General features: G+C 38.1%; 1 protein-coding gene across 1 annotated transcript in view; it reads right to left on the reverse strand.

Moving 5' to 3' along the window:
* Positions 1-619: 619 nt before the first annotated feature.
* The window catches only part of LOC123773055 (receptor-type tyrosine-protein phosphatase mu), a 39,768-nt gene continuing 20,624 nt past the window's right edge, over positions 620-19,763 (reverse strand). The window contains exons 12-21 of the mRNA XM_069315178.1: positions 19,411-19,535; positions 18,976-19,111; positions 15,660-15,809; positions 14,042-14,132; positions 13,542-13,633; positions 9,767-9,886; positions 7,459-7,584; positions 3,831-3,982; positions 3,462-3,597; positions 620-3,177 (exon numbers count right to left, since the gene is read on the reverse strand). Of these exons, the coding sequence (XP_069171279.1) occupies positions 3,103-3,177; positions 3,462-3,597; positions 3,831-3,982; positions 7,459-7,584; positions 9,767-9,886; positions 13,542-13,633; positions 14,042-14,132; positions 15,660-15,809; positions 18,976-19,111; positions 19,411-19,535 (1,203 nt within the window). The 3' untranslated portion in view covers positions 620-3,102. The remainder of the gene's footprint in view (positions 3,178-3,461; positions 3,598-3,830; positions 3,983-7,458; positions 7,585-9,766; positions 9,887-13,541; positions 13,634-14,041; positions 14,133-15,659; positions 15,810-18,975; positions 19,112-19,410; positions 19,536-19,763) is intronic.

The following is a 19,763-nucleotide window of genomic DNA, read 5'->3' on the forward strand; positions in this document are numbered from 1 at the left end:
AAAGCCACTAGCACGCATAGCATTTCAGACAGGTCCTTATGAAAACGTCCATTGTAACAAGGTTTTACATCAACAAATAACAACAATATAAATTCAGAGGTGATTACACTGGTAAAGATATATGTCTTAAGTACTGTACATAAGGAAATTTAACAGTTACAGTGTGAGTTTGAAGCACAAGGTAGGAAACTATGAGGATGAAATTAGGTATTCTTTGGTTTTACTTTTGAATAAGGCATAGGTTGGACAATTTTTTTTTTATTTGTCAAGGAGTGAGTTCCATATACTGGGTTCTTATATTTGCATGTAGTGTTTGCACAGATTTAGTGTGACTGGGGATATCAAAGAGATATTTATTTCTGGTGTGGTGCTCATGGGTTCTATTACACCTTTCAAGGAAAGGTTTCAGATCAAGATTAGCATTTAGGAACAAGGTTTTGTACATATAAATAGTCCACCATAATGACAGATATTGCAGCCAAATTATCATGCTCTTCTTTTTGTTTGATCAAGAGTAAACTCACAATACAATATATTATACCGTAGAACATAAAATGTGCAGTTTAATTTTGCAACAACCAAAGTTACTAATAAATGATTAATAAAATAAAAATAATAATAATTTCAGACTAAACACTGTATTCATCTTTGGTTATACTGTATTGTACATCTATAATTAGCTTAATCTTACAAAAAAATATAATACATTTTTAATAATGATAAAATGTAATATTATGAATACAGTACTTATCATTATAATTGTACTTCAAATATAAAAGTAATGACATTACCTGAAATGGTTTGAGAAGCAGGTGCACAGTTAATTATTTTGTCATATAAATGCAATTACAAAAGTTAAACAATTTAAAATTAGTCTTACATTATAGATAAAAACACTCAAAGTACATTACTGTATATTAGAGGATATACAAACCCTTATTAACAAAAAGTTACAAAAAGAGATACAAAACAAAAATTAAAATACGGTACAGTATAGGTTAAAAGACAAAGTTTACAAGACAAAGCCTAATATTGCCAGACAAATATTACAATATACTGTATAACTCATATGACACAGGTTAAAAAAACTATTTATTTATTTGCAAGAAGGTACATGGATACTTTTGTTAAACATTTTTGTGATTATAGTAATTGGGACCATCTCGCATATAGGCACAAACAAGCATAGTGTTTCAGGTAAGTCATAAAGCTAGTTGAGCTTTATAAAGCTTCGTAAGCTTTATAGAGCTTCATAAAGCTAAATAGTTGATTTGTAGGTTAAAATGTGATGAGTCATTCTTAAAGAATTAAAGCTAGTGGCTGAAGACTATAGGGTCCCAGTAGTACTGTACCGTCGGGTTTGTTCTCATCTCACAATCAGGAATTCGGGTTCAAATACCAGGCGGGACAGAAATAGCTGGGCGCATTTCCTATCACCTAATGCCCTTTTCACCTAGCAGTAAAAAGGTACCAAGGAGTTAGTCAGCTTGTTGTGGGGTTGCATCCTGGAAAAGGTCAGTAATTTGACCCTGGAGAGGACTGCAATATAAATCTAACATATATTTACACTGGCTGCATATCCTCAACACAATGAATTAATGCGGGAGAACAGGACTGTACAGTATTACATCACATCTTCATAATTTTTACATATTATATTACAAATCCCATTAAGCCAATATTGTACTGACAAATGAGAATGTATCACAGCATTAACACCCATTATATTAATAGTAATACAGTACTGAATTAATGAAAAATACAAAAACACATATTATAAAACTAATTTATTTATTTATTTATTTATATATATACACAAGAAGGTACATGAGAGTACATAGCATGATGTGTTTACATTTTTGTAAAGCCACTAGTACGCATAGCGTTTCGGGCAGGTCCTTAACCTAACAGATAATATTAAGTAGGTAATTTCTAATAAAATTTATAAAATGTTAACAGGTACATTGTAAAAAAATTTGACAAGTAGGCACATTAAAGCACATTGATAGCTTTGATTGATAGCACTGATATCTTGATTGATAATTTGACAAAGATTAGTAAGCACATTGATAGCACATATAAGATGACAGCAATGATCACAATGGTATAGTTGTATGGCTTAGGTACATATATTGAGGGATTGGGTAGCACACAATATGTGTTCAATATAACAACCATGATATAAGATGATATCAATGATTACAATTGTAAAGTTATATGGCTTAGGTACATATATTGGGGGATTGAATAGCACTGGATACAGTGCGAATTTAAAATACTAGGTAGGAAACTATGAAGATAAAATTAGGTACTTTTTGTAGGTACTAATGACATACAGGAGCACAGGAGACTATATTATTGTATCACATCACTGCAAACATAGAGCAATCAGCTAATTATACAAACAGTATTTAAGTTATACATGTGGTAGCCATCTCTCAGTTACACATTGAGATGACTGTCCCTTAAGTTTACATAAAGTAACTGCCCCTCAGAGTTACACATCAGGAAATCGTATCTCAGCGTGTAATTTGCCCGAGGGCCACCATCTATTTAGTGGTCTTGATAGGAACAGGAAACCGATTGCATGTCAAAGATTGCACATTGTCCCTGAGGATTTTTTCAAACTGGAGTTTGAATTAGTATCTTTGCATTTACAACGTTGGTGGATAAGCAGTACCATGGGTTTATAACCCTATGGTTGAAAAAAGCATCTCCTGTTTTCTGTCCTATATTGTGGCTTTTGATTTATTGAGCGTGAAGCTGCTGCTCCCTGTATGTGGTACATATGATCTTTTAAAGAAGTAGTCTGGATTAATATCCTCCAAATTGTTCAGTATTTTAGGTCTTGATGAGATCAGCCCTGTCATGCCTGGTTTGCAATGTTGTTAGTCATGTGTCTCCCTCAACTGTTCCTGGTATGAGTCGACTTAGTTCTGGGATGATTTTTTTCACTATAGATTACCAGAATGGTTGAAAATTTGCTAATTTTCAATGACTATGACAATCTCAACAAAACAACCATATGAAGTTCCCATGTCACTGTAGATCACCAAGCTGATTAACTGACGAGACTTCAGTTGCTCCAGGTTGACTTGGTATTCAGTTAAAGTTGACATAGTTGTTAAAACCATTGAGATAAGAGATAGCAGCTGTATGGAGGAAGTCATACTGTTCCTGCCAAGTTTGATAAATAATTAATCGCTCACATATGTCAACAAAATATGAAATTAATACAAAATACATATAATTATTTTAAACAGTTATATTTAAATTACAGTATACCCTTCGTACTTTGAAAAAATAATATTCAGATAATGAAATAATATTAATGCCTGTTAAAAACCATAAGTAAGACTTCAGTCCCATATGGAACAAGAACAATTTAATCTTGCATTTCTGCTATTTCAACAAAATTTACATTACAAGATCTCTGGAGGTAATGGAGCAATGTCACTTACAATACTTGTGATGAACTGAGGTCTGTCATAGATGACACTGAGGACAGAGCGGTAGACGTCAACCTCCTGCACCAGCTTCATCCTGGCGACCAGCAGCAGCAGGGCCATCATCACTCCACACCCTGTCACCCCGTCCCTGTCAAATAGTGTTATAGTTATTATACACCAGCTGCAGCAAAGTTGTCAGTGGTTGAAGTTAGCAACAATATATATTTTTTAGTAAAGCTTTGCAGATTGAGCAAGTACTGTATTACAGGTCTAATACAGTACTGTATTAGAGTCCATAAAAATTACCCAATAATTTTTTGGGTAAGTTATATTATGTAATATGTAAATAAGGAAGAAACTAAATAGCAGTGAATGACGTACTTGCAAGTGAAGAGGGTGTAGCTCTGCATGTCAGCAGTGGACTCTGTTTTCTCTATGATGGCCAGCAGAGGATCTGGGGAGGCAGGCAGCAAGTCTTCATGAGGCCAACCTTTCATCATCAGCAGTTTACACTTATGGGGTACTGATAAACGCTGTCCAAATCATAAGACAAATCTTGTAACAAGTACCAAGAGAGCTAGATTACATTACACTTTAATGGTTGCAACAACTTTCAGTAAATATGTTTAACATGACGACTTAAGCACAACTTGCCAATAGTTGTTAAAATATCCTGAACATGCCAGGAAAGTATTTTCCATTAAATACTCATCAAGTATCCAAACTTACACACTGGGGCCCATGATTGTTCTGTAAAAACTTTAACTGACTGACTGGGACCTGGTAACTTATACACAGCACCATTAACTTAATGAATGAAGAACGAGAACTTCCACATAGTGCTGCCAACTTTCTTAATGAGGCAGTAAATTCCAAGTAGTACTGTTAAATTTCTGAAAGAGAGACTATATAAAACACCAGCGTGGACTGTAATTAAACACCATTTTCTGGTTAAGCCCCATAGGCTCCCTGGAGCTATCGGACTGATATACAGTATGCTATATTAGAATTGGGCATCAGTCAATTGGAGTTCAGCCTACTGGGGACCACGAGCCAGAACCTGGTCGCCTCAGAGAGGAAAAGGGAGCAATGGCCTATGGAAATCCCCATGTGTTTGGGAGCATTCCATGTCTGCCATCATCCAGGGTTAAGCACCCAGAAAGGTATAATATAATAAGGCATAATAATGCCTTATGTCATAATAATGACACCGAGCAAGCAGCGCCTGAAACCTAGGCTGGGCCGACCACCAAGGGGCCACGAGATGACTCTCCCGCCGTAAGATTCCAAATGAGCCAGAACCAGAAGCATCAGCTGGACCGGGAGAAAAAGGTACAGGTAACTTCACCTCGACCAGTCCTGCTGAAAGGCGTCAACTGCAGTGGCTCTGCAGTTGGGAAAGGGCCCCACATATATCAGAAGATGCCGAGACTACACCGACACGAAGAGGTCCACCTCCGGGATCCTGTATGTCCGGCAGAGCCAACTGAAGGAGTCGGTGTCAACCGTCCAATCTGTGGCCAGGGAAATGAACTGAGACAGGCCATCCGCCAGGACATTGGACACTCGCCAGATATGAACCACACGGAAAGCCAAACCCTGAGAATCCAGAAGACAAGTCACTCAAAGCAACCAGCCCCAAAGAGGAAAGGACCAAAGAGAACCCCTGCAGTTCAGACAATGAACCACTGGAGAGCAGTATGAATAGAGTCGGATCGTGGAACCCTGAGTGACCCGAACCCTCTGAAGTGACAGCCAAACCACCACAAACTCTCTCACCATGCTGTGAGCCCATCAGAAGGAAGGCGCCCACCGCCCCTGGTCGGCCTGGTAAGCACTGGTCACAAAGACCCAGCCGAGAGACAAGGCATCTGTGAACACATTGAGTGAGGGCTTGGGTAGGCGCCAAGGCACTGAACCCAAAAAAACCAGAAGAGGAAGCCAACGACACAGCAACCGATGCAAGGCCCTCGGAGGCCGAACCCAGCAATCACGAGAAATGTGGAAGGGATGGCCTTGAAGAAACCAAAACAGATGCCAAAGTCAGACCCGGCCCGGTGGGTAAACCAGCACAGCAAAGTTCAGGCTCCTGCACAACTGCTTGAACAACCATTGAGTGATCCAGGACCCCCCTTCAAAAAAAAAAAAAAAAAAAAAAAAAAAAAAAAAAACACAGCTTAAGGCAGGATCACAGCTCAGCATCGCCTCTGGAGGCATTGCTGAGGTTGCGCCTCAAGGAAGCGGTTCGAAAATTCCACACAAGGCCCATCTAGGTCCAAACCTGGGCTGGAACCAGATGGGACTTCCTCCAGTTCACCAGGAACCTGAACCCGGCAAGCTGGGAAAAAATCACACCCCTGGCGAGCAGGCGAGCAGACAAGCAGACCAGCCTAGCAGGAAGGCCACCAAAATACCATAAGTGGTCCAATAGCCAAACAAGGCAGACCCCCTACATGGTAAAGAAAACAAAAATAAAAGTAAAACCCCGCAAAAGTACGTCACCAGAAGGAACAGGAACACGGCCGGTGCATAGGTAGACAAGCTGTGCAGTACCTTGTGCTCCAACCAGCAACAATACCACTTCTTACCCAAGGCCAAACAAAGGCTACAAAAACCCTAGTCGGCTCCAAGGGCAGGGTAAATGCCGAGCAGCAACAACAACCCCTTTTAAAATACAAATATTTATTCAGGTAAAGTACATACATACAAGGTAAGATTCAAAAGTTGATGGATTTATAGATAGAGCTAGTACATACAATGCCTAAAGCCACTATTACGCAAAGCGTTTTGGGCAGGAAAAACACTAAGACTAAAACTTAATACAAATTGAGATTAAAGTATAAATTGTGATGAGAAAAAATAAGAAAAAATGGAAAAAAGGGGGGGGGGGAACCATGGCAGAAAAAAAGCAAAAATACAATTTGGTCAACAAACAGCATTGTTTAAAATGGAGTCCCGAAGGCCCTGTGGAAGGTAACCCTAGACCCAAGGGTAGTATGTACAGGGTGCATAGGGAAGGCAGCCCTAAGCACATGCAGCCCCAATACTCTAATTTCACCTGACCACTGCACCACAAACAGCAGGTTACACCACTAAGGCAGAAGTACTGCCAAGAAATTGAGGCCAGAGTCAATGACCGCCCCAGAGCGCATCAGCCTTATGAACTGGAGATGTAAATAACTGGCACAGGGAGGCCTAGGGTTCCCTTCTCCCCCTCCTAGGGAGGAGAGGGCTGTGCGGACAAGCAGCACGGTGGTGGTGTATGTTGTTTGCTAGTTTCTTTGGGTTGGGGGAGTTCTGCCTCTCTGTTCGGTGTTTGGTTGCAATTTTCTTACCAAGTGGGGTCTGTTTTGTTATGCCTACCTTTCTGGGTGCCTAACCCTGGTTGATGGGAGACATGGAATGCTTCTAAACACACGGGGGTTTCCACAGGCCATTGCTTCCTTTGCCTCTCTGAGGGGGGCCAGGTTCTGACTTGTGGTCCTCGGTAGGCTGAACTCCAATTACCTGATGCGTTAGACTAACATAGCGTATATCAGTCCGATAGTTCCAGGGAGCCATGGGGCTTCCTCACAGAAAATAAATTTTTATCTCTAAATAAATAAAATATTGACAGACCACCAGTTTCCTGTCCTCATCGAGGCCACTAGTATGTTAGTGGTCTTCAAGGAAAATTCAGGTAGTTTATTTATATTTTCTGTGCTATTAATTTATCATAAAACCCCTGAGGAATGTTCACAGAATCCAGGTTGTAAAACTCTGAACTTCTCCATATATCTTGTAACTTACTGACTGTGGTGCAGTGGGCAACATTTTCAGTTAACAACTGAGACTCCAGTGTTCGATCCCCAGACAGGACAGAGATGGTTAAGCACATTTCTTTCACCTGATGCTCTGTTCATCTAGCGGTAACTAGGTACCTGAGAGATAGGCAACTGTTGTGGGCTGCATCCTAGGAAAAGTTGATGGGCACCAAACCATAAGGCAAACCATAATACTGTCAACTTACTGACTGAAGGGCAATAACTTCCACGTTGTACTCAATAAAGTTGCTGAAGTCATGTCGACTAATCACTGTGATCACCATGTTACCAACTGTCTGTTGCAACTCTCTGGAGCACACATCAGGGTAGTCCTGACAACACAATAATAACAATAACAATAACAATAATAATAATAATAATAATAATATAGAACAAAAACCCACACTCGTGTATTTGTGAAATTTATGTAAGGAATTTACACCAAGTCTTTCGCACTCTCCTGAGTGCTTTGTCAAGGTCTGAGTGTGTAGTTAGGATGAGACTTACATCTCAACGTCTAATGAGGCTGCTATCCTGGGTCCAATCCCCTTATCCTTCTTGACCGCCTGACCATGTCACTTCTATTCCCAACTGGTGATGTACCTGCGATAATATCGTCTACGGAAATATGGTCATGTATCCTTTCTGTAATCCTGCTATTCTGGGAACTGGACTCGTTATTAATAGAGGTGTTTATCTGGATGCTATACCTCATAACCCTCTCCATACCCAAAGGAACACTGCTAATGGGACTGCTTTCACTCATCCATTTATTGAGAACTAATTTTAAATCACTCGGAATCATTTTCCTAGTAAAGCTTTAAAGAAGTAAAGCTTTTGTTTCCAACAAAAGTATTGAGAGTATTTATTAGAACCCCTTCCACCACCCTTCTAATTCTAATATTACTTATATAGATTATTTCACATCTCTTAAAATCAACATCGAGTGATGTCTAGGGCCAGAGTTAGATAGTGTCCTAATAGCAGCTTTGTGTTGAGTAATTAGAGGACGTAAATGATTTTGGGTAGTAGAACCCCAAGCACAAATACCATAGTTGAGATAAGGATAGATGAGAGAGTAATAGAGTGTCACCAGGGCAGGGCGAGGTACATAATATCTGATCTTAGAAAGAATGCAAACAGTTTTTGAAACTTTTTTTTTTATATATTTAGAATGTGTCCCAGGAAATTCAGCTTGCGGTCAATGAGAACACCAAGGAATTTGCCATCTACTTTGTTTTAAATTTGGGTACTCTATTGGGGTCAGGACTGGAGTAAATGAAGGTCGTGTCGTCAGCAAATAGAATTGGTTTGAGATGTTGGGAGGCATTTGGGAGGTCATTAATGTAGATGAGACAGAGGAGAGGGCCAAGTATGCTGCCCTGGGGAACACCAATGTTGATGGGTAGGGTGGGAGAAATTGAATTATTCACAGAAACATATTGGAGTCTGTCAGTAAGGTAAGACTTAAGGTACTGCAGGGAGTGACCTCTGACTCCATAATGTTGTAATTTAAGAAGAAGGTTTTGGTGGTTGACAGTGTCAAAAGCCTTACGCAGGTCCACAAATAACCCAATAGGGAACTCATTTTTATCAAGAGCTGCATGTATCAAGTTAATCATACAAATAAGTGCATCGTTAGTGCTTTCTTGGGGTCTGAAGCCATATTGACAAGAGCTAAGTATATTGTGTTTGGCTAGATAAGAGTAAAGCTGCTTGTAGATAAGTTTTTCAAATATTTTAGAAAAGTTTGGCAGAATTCATATAGGTCTGAAGTTGTTAACATCAGTGGGGTCACCATATTTGTGGACAGGGGTTATTCTCGCTTATTTATATAAACATATATAATATATAAACACCTTCTGGATTTCTATCCTCTCCTACTCTATTCTTACTAATCCTGTCCTTAATTGTATTTGGGTAATTGAAAACGATTTTATAATTATTATGTGACTTTATCATCCTTAATTGATCTCATCTCTTTAAGACATAACTGTAACATGCTCGTGTCTGACGCTAGACACAAAAAAACAAAATTATTAATGATGGTAACAGAATCTATTTCATGTAATTACCTAAGTGTAATTACCCAAGTGTAGTTACAGGATGTGAACTACGCTTGTAGTGTCCCGTCTTCCCAGCACTCTTTGTCATATAATGCTTTGAAACTACTGATGGTCTTGGCCTCCACCACCTTCTCACCTAACTTGTTCCAACCGTCTACCACTCTGTTTGCAAAAGTGAATTTTCTTATATTTCTTCGGCATCTGTGTTTAGCTAGTTTAAATCTATGACCTCTTGTTCTTAAAAGTTCCAGTTAAAAATTCAGTTGAAAAAAATGCTTGTGGGGGGGGGGGGACCTTTCATAAGTTCATAAGGTACTTGCTTCTTATTCCCATTGAGGCCACTAGAAAGATAGTGGCTCTCAGGTTTATTCAGGTACTGTATATGCCAGGTGGAGTTGAGGCAGGGTGCGGTGGAAAACATAGAGGGGTGTGGTGGTGAGCAACATACCAGGTTGTGTTGAGGCAATGTGTGCAGCTGAATCCATACTGGGACTCGTCTCTCGTACACCAATCTCCACAGGTTTCCAACAGTGTGCGGCAGAGGGTGCTCTCCAGCCAGGTATGCATCCTGTTCAACATATTGGTATTTTATTATATTTTATTATATTTTACAACAATATTCAACATATTGGTATTCAACTGGTATTTTATGGTCCTGTACATCATGGTTACTATTTAGTGTATAATATGTTCCCTTATAACATGATCACTGATATAATGATCCTGTACAATGTGACCAATGATATAATATAGTCTTGTACAACATGATTACAGTACTTATACTTTATGATCCTTTACTACATATTTACTGATATGAAATGATCCTCTACTACATTATCACTGATATAATATGGTCTGCTACAATATGATCACTACAAGAAGAGCATATATATATGCTCTTCTCCATGTTCACTGGTATAAAATGCTTGAACAAAAAAATAATTTTATAATATTGTTCTGTTTAATGTGATCACTAGTATAAAATGGTACTGTTCAACATCATCACTCTTTGCATTAAATAGATGTTCATGGTTTTCATTATTTTTGAAGTTCAATGTGGTGACAAAAATCATCCCAGGACTAAGTCAACTCTCTTTACAGCAATGGCTGAGGGATTAAAGACTAACAACACTATAGGGAAAACCACTAGCTAGGGTCAGAACCCTACATTGTTCAGTATTACGTTGGATCTTTCATCCATTTTAAAAGTCTGTCTATATTATCTTATAGGCATTTTGTGCTCTCTTGATTTATTTTGCACCTTATTATAGAGGGCACCAAGTCTTATAATTCATTTATTTGTATTTTTTCCCACATCTTGCCCAAAACGCTGTGCGTATTAGTGGCTTTAGGCTTGGTATATACAAGCTCTATTTAGAAATCCAACGTTCTGCTTGTAACTCAATATTCCTTAACCAAACTAGAAATACTCTACAAATCAAGGGGCCCAGAATGTGGAATGACCTTCCCAATCATGTCAAAGGCTGTACCTCTCTCAACCAGTTTAAGATGAAAACTAAGTACTACCTAATTAACTCCATGTAACCTACCTTACCCCTAAATGTCAACCCATGTCTTACTATTTTTAAACAATGTTGTTTGTTGACCAACTTTTATATTTGCTATTTTCTACAATGTTCCCGCCTTTTATACCTTTTATTTTTTTCTTTCAATGCAATTTATACTTTGAGCTCAATTACTATTAAGTTTTAATCTAAGTGTTTTTTCCCCACCTCACCTTGCCCGAAAAGCTATGCATACTAGTGGCTTTAGGTATTGTATGTACTAGCTCTATCTATAAATCCAACATTATGTTTGTAACTAATCTTCTATGTACTGTATGTACTTTTACCTGAATAAACATTTGATATGATTTGATTTGACTTAGTTTTTATCTTAAACTGGTTGACAGAGGTACAGCTCTCTCTTATGTGAGAGTTATAGTGGATCTTTGATAGAAGATCGACTATATGACACTGAACCATAACTACTGATGACTCTGGGAAATGAACCTTGACTCATGCTCCTATTTTTATTTATTTATTTATTTATTTATTTATTTATTTATGCATATACAAGAATGTACATAAGGAATGTGAGGATACAATTATGGTAATTACAGTCTTGTAAAGCCACTAGCACGCGCAGCGTTTCGGGCAGGTCCTTAATCTAAGAAAATTTTAAGGAGGTAAATACTTGCAAAATTTATAGACAAAAAAATGATAACAGATTACATGGAATGAAAAAAAAAAAGATGAGAGAAAATTATAGGTACAGTATATTAAAGCACATAGGTAGCTATGATTGATTGCAATGACAGCTTAAAATGGTAGTTGACAACAAATTGGTAGGCACAATACAGCAGAAACAATATAAGATTGATTGCAATGACAGCTTGAATGGTAGTTGACAAAAATTGGTAGTCACAATACAGCATATGGCTAGCACATAAAAGAAGACAGCAATGAACACAATGATAAGGTTGTTTGATATTACATAAAAATTAGGAGATTGGGTACCACTAGGTACAGAGCAAATTTAAAGCTCAGTGTAGGAAACTAAATAGATGAAGTTAGGTACTTTTTGGTTTTGCTTTTAAATAAGGCAAAAGTTTTACAGTTTTTCAATTCACTAGGGAGTGAGTTCCATAGACTAGGTCCCTTAATTTGCATAGAGTGTTTACACAGATTAAGTTTGACCCTGGGGATATCAAAGAGATATTTATTTCTGGTGTGGTGATAATGGGTCCTATTACATCTGTCCAGGGAGAGTTTCAGAGCATGGTTTGCATTTAAGAACAGGGTTTTGTAAATGTAGTTGACACAAGAGAATGTGTGGAGGGAGTTAATATTTAGCAAGTTTAGAGATTTAAACAAGGGAGCTGAGTGTTGTCTGAAAGCAGAGTTAGTTATTATTCTGATAGCAGATTTTTGCTGTGTGATGATGGGCTTAAGGTGGTTTGCAGTGGTAGACCCCCATGCACAGATACCATAATTAAGATAGGGGTAGATTAGTGCATAATATAGTGAGAGGAGAGCAGAGTTAGGAACATAATATCTGATTTTGGAGAGTATACCAACTGTCTTAGAGACTTTCTTAGTTATGTGTTGAATGTGGGTGCTGAAGTTGAGTCTCTTGTCTAGGAATAGGCCAAGAAACTTGCCATCATTTTTATTACTGATGTTAATGTTGTCTATCTGTAGCTGAATTGCATTTGATGATTTGCTTCCAAATAAGATGTAGTAAGTCTTTTCGATGTTTAATGTTAGTTTGTTCGTTGACATCCATAAGTGGACTTTTTTTAATTCATTATTCACAACATTATTTAGTGTATGTGGGTTGAGGTTTGAGTAGATAAGGGTAGTATCGTCAGCAAACAATATAGGTTTGAGAATATTAGAGACATTAGGCAGATCGTTTATATATATAAGAAATAGAAGAGGTCCTAAGATGCTGCCCTGTGGCACTCCAACGGTAATTGGTAGAGTGGAAGAAGTTGTATCATTGATGGTTACATATTGGTGTCTGTCACTAAGATAGGATCGGATGTAGTCAAGGGCAAGGCCTCGGATTCCATAATGCTGGAGTTTAAATAAGAGGTAGTTGTGATTAACAGTATCAAAGGCTTTTCTTAGGTCAATGAAGAGTCCAATCGGAAACTCATTTTTGTCAAGGGCTGAGTAGATAATGTCAAGGAGACTAATGATTGCATCATTGGTACTCTTTTGGGACCGGAAGCCAAACTGGCAGGGGCTGAGTATGTCGAATTTTACGAGGTAGGAATAGAGCTGTTTGTAAATAATTTTTTCAAATATTTTTGATAGAATGGGTAGATTTGATATTGGTCTATAATTGTTTATGTCCGCCGGATTGCCTCCTTTATGGACTGGCGTTACTCTTGCTTTTTTGAGGATATCAGGGAAGGTGTGACACTCTATAGATTTGTTGAACAGTAGTGCTATGGGTGGGGCAAGGGCATGGGAGGCTCTCTTGTACACAATGGACGGAATTTCACTGGTGTTCCCTGCCTTGGTTTTTAGAGAGTGTATGATGGACACAACATCTGCCGGGCTGATTGGTGAAAGGAGAAGAGAGTTTGGATAGCTGCCTGAGAGATATGTGTTAATATGTGTCTGAGTCTGTGGGATTTTACTGGCAAGATTAGCACCAACCGATGAAAAGAATACAATACTGCTGACCCCGGACAATGAAGGCTGACCTACCTTCTGGTCAATGCCATTGACCCTGACCACATTGATGTACTGGGATTCGAGGCCACCACCCAAGTTCTGTAGGAACACCATCCTTTTGTCCGCTGGCCAACATAAAACAGGTAGTCTTATTATTATATTTATTGTTACCAGCATTATTGTACTGTATATCCATTTTAATCACAACTTTAAATAACTAGAAAAATGTTCTTTTTCCTGCTCAGACAGATACACGTTAGTCAAACCTAAGCATTATTTTTATACATTTTCATATACTGTACAGTATGTTAACTTACTTGCATTTCATAATGTTATATACATAATACTCAAAATGTAACAGCTAAACATTAACTTTAGGTTTCTCCGAAACACAGCAAATGGTATACTGTAGTAGGTTTATAAAAATATAAATGCCTACTATGCAATTATTAACATTATTATTACTACAACTAGTAGTAGTAGTAGTAGTAGTAGTACTTGTACAGGTGAGCACAGGTCAAGTCAAAACTTACCTGGCAGAATGTTAAGGTTCCTGTTCAGGTGAGCACAACGTGGATTGTTGCCAAATTTGAAGCTCAAGTCCTTGGGTAAGCTCTTAAGGTACTGCAAACAATAACACAATACAGTAACATCATTAAGTATAAGCCTAAAAATATACACTTCAATACACTCATTATTTTAGGTTGGTTATCTTAGGTTTATCTTTCATTATCTTACCACATGGTGCAGTGGTAACACACTCAACCCGTGCTTTGTCAGAGATTTGGCCTGGGTTTGTATCTTGGCTGGGGAGGATTGACTGGATCCCAATCCTTAACTGTACACCTCTATTCACCCAGCAGTAAATGGGTACTTGGTTGTTAAATGATTTGGCAGGTCATATTCCAAGGAAAAGTATGATTAAGAACCTACCTGAAATACTATGTGTGCTAGTGGCTTTACATGAATGTAGAATTCTTGTATATATATAAATAATAAAAAAAGGTTATACCCAAAATGCTGCACATAATTAATTGTTTTATAAAATATACAAATACTGTCCCTACTAAGTAACCAATGTAATTTGATCCCATATTTTTTACAAATTATAATTATAAATAAAATACAGTACTATTATATGCATGTATTACATGCATATAATACACATATTATGTTTACCGAGTATGTATTAGACTGCTGAAGTATTGAATAATCTTATTGGTTGAGGTTGTGCAATGTTGCCTACAGCAGTAAAAGAGAGTGCTTCATGCCAGTACAATGACAGCCTGAGGAGAATGACACAAATAATAATCTTAAGGTGCTGGGAGAACACTACAGATTACTAAAGGTATAAACTAGAAAAGACTGCGAAGAGATATTGGGTAATAATCTGACAGTTTATTGGCAGATCCTGTGTGTATTAAGCGGTCCTCACTGTGTAGTATAAGTCAGAGGACTATTGAGTTTAGGCCTGGTGATTCCCATGGTATAGATCTCCCACTATAATGTAGTGGTGCTGGTGTTGGTTTAGGGGAGGGTACAGTATACCTGGAGAATACATAGAGAGGATTCTGGGAATTCTTCTACTCGTCAAACCTGGCCTGGCACCAGGCTTGACTTTTGATAACTTGGTCCAACAGGCCTACACCACTCTGCTTGGAGCAGAGTGTAGGTCTGCATATCCACTACAACCCTGTTGGTCCAGCAATTATTGCAGGAACTTGTCAAATTTTTTATTGAATATGTTTGCTATTGTTTTAGCAATGGGTGTTAACTTTGGTGGGAGGATATTAAATAGCTGTGGACCTGAGATGTTCATACAGTGGTCTCTGATTGTGCCTCTGGTATCTCTATTCTTCACTGAATATATATATATTTATATACACAAGAAGGTACATTAGGTTTATAAGAGTACATAGCATTGATGATTTTACATTCTTGTAAAGCCACACTAGCACGCATAGCGTTTTGGGCAGTTACTGACACATACGGGCAGGCACACATAGCGTTTCAGGACTTACAATATGCTCCAGTATGTGCTGCTGCTTCTGCTGGTGTTAGAGGGTGGGTTGTGCTGGGGTTAAGGGGTTGTGATGTTGTTACTTTGTTGCTACTAGTGCTGGGCTGATGCTGGAATACCATACATCTCACCTGAAACTGCTGGAGTATGATGGAAGTGTTGGAGGGAGGGTGAGGAAGACGCAGGTCCTCCACCACTTCAGGAAATTTGTCACAGGTATAGCTGGTGGTGATCCCCGACAACACTTCCTGTAGCAACTGATGACTGAAGATGTACTGTGCCTGTAACACAGAACTTGTGTCTTAGTATCACACTTCCACAATCCCATAATACCACATTACCAAAATCATAGTCTCACTACAACATAATTTTATTATATTTTTATGGATTTAGTTCACCGGAAGTTTTATATAATGTCAACTGGGAGTCCGAGTTAGGTAACATAGGGGACATCAACCTAGCAGTGAAATCTTTTCTACAAACAACTCTTAGCCTTTATAACACCCACTGTCCTATGCTTACAAAACAAGTCACAAGCAAAAGACTTAACAATCCTTGGCTTACAAAGGGAATACTTAAATCCATTAACAAAAAACATGACCTTGAGAAGAAGTATAGGCTAGGAACAGTCTCCAAAGAATTCTCAAAGAATTACTCGTTATTGCTATCTAAAATAATTAGACGAGCCAAAACTAAATACTATGAAGATAAATTTACCCAAATAAAGAGCAACATTAAAAAAACTTGGAGCACAATTTCACAAATATTGGGATCAAAGAAGATTTTAAATAACAAACCAACACTCCTTTCCAATAACGTTGGTCAGCTTTCAGCCTCTGATTCTGCTATTGAGTTCAATAGGTTCTTCTCTTCCATTGGGTCATCCCTTGCAAATGATATTCCATCTTCCTGTACTGATGTTAAGGACTATCTTACAGGTAACTATCCACAGTCTCTGTACCTAAAGCCTACTAGTTCCACTGATGTCAATGAAATAATCCTTTCCCTTAAAACCAAGTCTAGTGCCCTCGAGGAGATACCAACTTTAATTTACAAAAAAGCCTCCAGATCTCTAGCCCCTGCTATTGCATTGCTCTTCAACAAGTCACTTGAACTCCAAACCTTTCCTGACATTCTAAAAAAAGCAAGAGTAACCCCTGTCTACAAATGTGGTGATCTCACTGATGTTAACAACTAGACCTATATCAATCCTGCCTAACTTGTCAAAAATATTCGAAAAGCTAATCTACAAGCAGCTTTACTCTTTTCTAGCCAAACACAATATACTTAGCTCTTGTCAATATGGCTTCAGACCCAAAAAAAGCACTAACGATGCACTTATTAGTATGATTAACGTAATTCACGCAGCTCTTGATAAAAAGGAGTTTCCTGTTGGGTTATTTGTGGACCTGCGTAAGGCTTTTGACACTGTCAACCATCAAAACCTTCTTCTTAAATTACATCATTATGGAGTCAGAGGACACTCCCTGCAATACCTCAAATCTTATCTTACTGACAGGCTCCAGTATGTTTCTGTGAATAATACAATTTCTCCCACCCTACCCATCAACATTGGTGTTCCTCAGGGCAGCATACTTGGCCCTCTCCTCTTTCTCATCTACATTAATGACCTTCCAAATGCCTCCCAACACCTCAAACCAATTCTATTTGCTGACGACACAACCTTCATTTACTCCAGTCCTGACCCCCTTGCTCTAAATGCCACAGTAAATACTGAGCTAGAGAAAGTCCATCTTTGGCTAACTGCCAACAAACTCACCCTTAACATTGACAAAACGTTTTATATTCTGTTTGGCAATAAATCCTCTAATCAGATAAATCTCAAAATAAACAATACCCAAATTTGTAACAAATTAGATGGCAAATTCCTTGGCGCTCTCATCGACCACAAGCTGAATTTCCAGGGTCACATTTTAAATATATCAAAAAAAGTTTCAAAAACTGTTGGCATTCTTTCTAAGATCAGATATTATGTACCCCGCCCTGCCCTGGTTACTCTCTATTACTCCCTCATCTATCCATACCTCAACTATGGTATTTGTGCTTGGGGTTCTACTACCCAAAATCATTTACGTCCTCTCATTACCCAACACAAAGCTGCTATTAGGACAATAACCAACTCTGGCCCCAGACATCACTCGGTACCCTTACTCAAATCTCTGAATATGTTAGATATTAAGTCACTGCACATTCTCTCTTGTGTATTATACATATATAAAACGCTGAACTGTAATGCCAATCCTGACCTCAAAAGCTTCATTGAAGGTTGTAACAGAACCCATGAGCACCACACCAGGAATAAATACAGTTTTGATATTCCTAGAGTACGACTTAATCAAACTAGAAATGCTCTACAAATCAAGGGACCCAGAATGTGGAATGACCTTCCCAACCATGTTAAAGACTGTACCTCTCTCAACCAGTTTAAGATAAAAACTAAACAATACCTAATAAATTCCCTGTAACCCACCTCACTCCTTTATTGTCAACCCATGTCTGTTATTTTATTTTATTATTATTTTTTTTTTTTTTAATCAACACTGTTTGTCAACCTATTGTATTTGTGCTGCTTTTTCAGTCATGTTCCCCCTTTTTTTTTATCTTTATTTGTATTTGTTTTCAACACTTTTTATTCTTTATGCTCAATTAGTATTAAGCTCTAGATATTAATGTTTTTCTTGCCCGAAACGCATTGCGTAATAGTGGCTTTAGGCATTGTATGTACTAGCTCTATCTATATATCAATCCATTAATGTAACATCACTTGTATGTATGTACCTTACCTGAATAAACATATTTATTTATTTTATTTATTTTATTTAAGAGTTAAGCTATTCATATTGCTGGATTAACTCAAGCTGACTGAGTTCAACAGGAAGACATAACTTCCTCATTTTAATTAACATTTGTGAACTAATTGGGTCGAAGGCATATACTGTATGCGTTTATTTTGTTATTTATTTATGTATAAGAAAGTACAATGCACTGTTATTATTATAATTATTATTATTATTATTATTATCCACCCAGCCCCTCTGTTTAAGGAGCACTTGAGAACCTTTATCACTGCTCCTTTGGATTTTCTCATTTGATGCAGTCACGTTAGTGTGATAACTCTGTGTATTATTATTATTATTATTATTATTATTATTATTATTATTATTATTATTATTATTATTATTATACATACATACCAATATTAGCTCAATAACCCTGTAGGTGATTCACCACCTCTACTACCCACTAAATGAGGGTGGTTCATTACCTCTAGTACCTACCAAATGAAGGTGACGTGTTATTTCTACTGCCCACTAAGTGAAGGCAACTCATAACCAATACTATACACTAAATGAAGATGATATTACCTCCAATATTTACTAGGTGAACATGACCACGACTACTACCCACTATGTGTAAGTGACTCGCCTTGTTCTCCACTAGCCTGGGTCGTCCATTTCTTAGCATGATGAGGGCTTGGTGAGGGTCCAAGTACCCAGAGGAATTTAGTTGATCCATCATGAGCAGCACCAGCAGCACTGATCCTGACCGCCCGATACCTGCACTGTGGGCAGATGAACTCTCAGATACAGTCCTATGAAGAAGAACTCTCAGATACAGTCCGCTGATGAAGATGAACTCTTAGATACTGTACAGATTCTTGATAATATAAACTTGATGATTCTTATGATCTGTAATACATAACTGTTAGTTGAGATATCTTTATACAGCATCAGACAATAATGGGGCCTGGGAATACACCTACAGTGGACAGTAATGAGGACTAGAAACATATCTACAATGGATAGTAATGAGGACTGGAAATATACCTGCAATGGATGGTGATGAGACCTCAGTAGTTACCTGCAGTGAACGATTAGAGGGCCAGTGGAAGGCTCCTTGGGAAGGTGCTTGATCATTTGTGCCAGACCGTAGGGATTCTGTGGCACTCCATGATCTGGCCAGGCTGTGTACTGGTACTGCTTTACCTGTATGGGCACAAAATATACTGAATCAATGGTTTGCATCCCTTACATTCATTTTATGCAAGGTGGTGAACAAATTGATGTAAGATGACTGAAACATCTAAGGAATAGCAAGGCCTGTAACAGCTGTACATATACTACTAATGTAAGGCTAAACACTAGTAGCCTTATGCAGGCGATGAGTCACAATAACGTGGCTGAAGTATGTTGACCAGACCACACACTAGAAGG

The sequence above is a fragment of the Procambarus clarkii genome, chromosome 81 (assembly GCF_040958095.1).
Source record: "Procambarus clarkii isolate CNS0578487 chromosome 81, FALCON_Pclarkii_2.0, whole genome shotgun sequence".
Classification (NCBI taxonomy): Eukaryota; Metazoa; Arthropoda; class Malacostraca; order Decapoda; family Cambaridae; genus Procambarus; species Procambarus clarkii.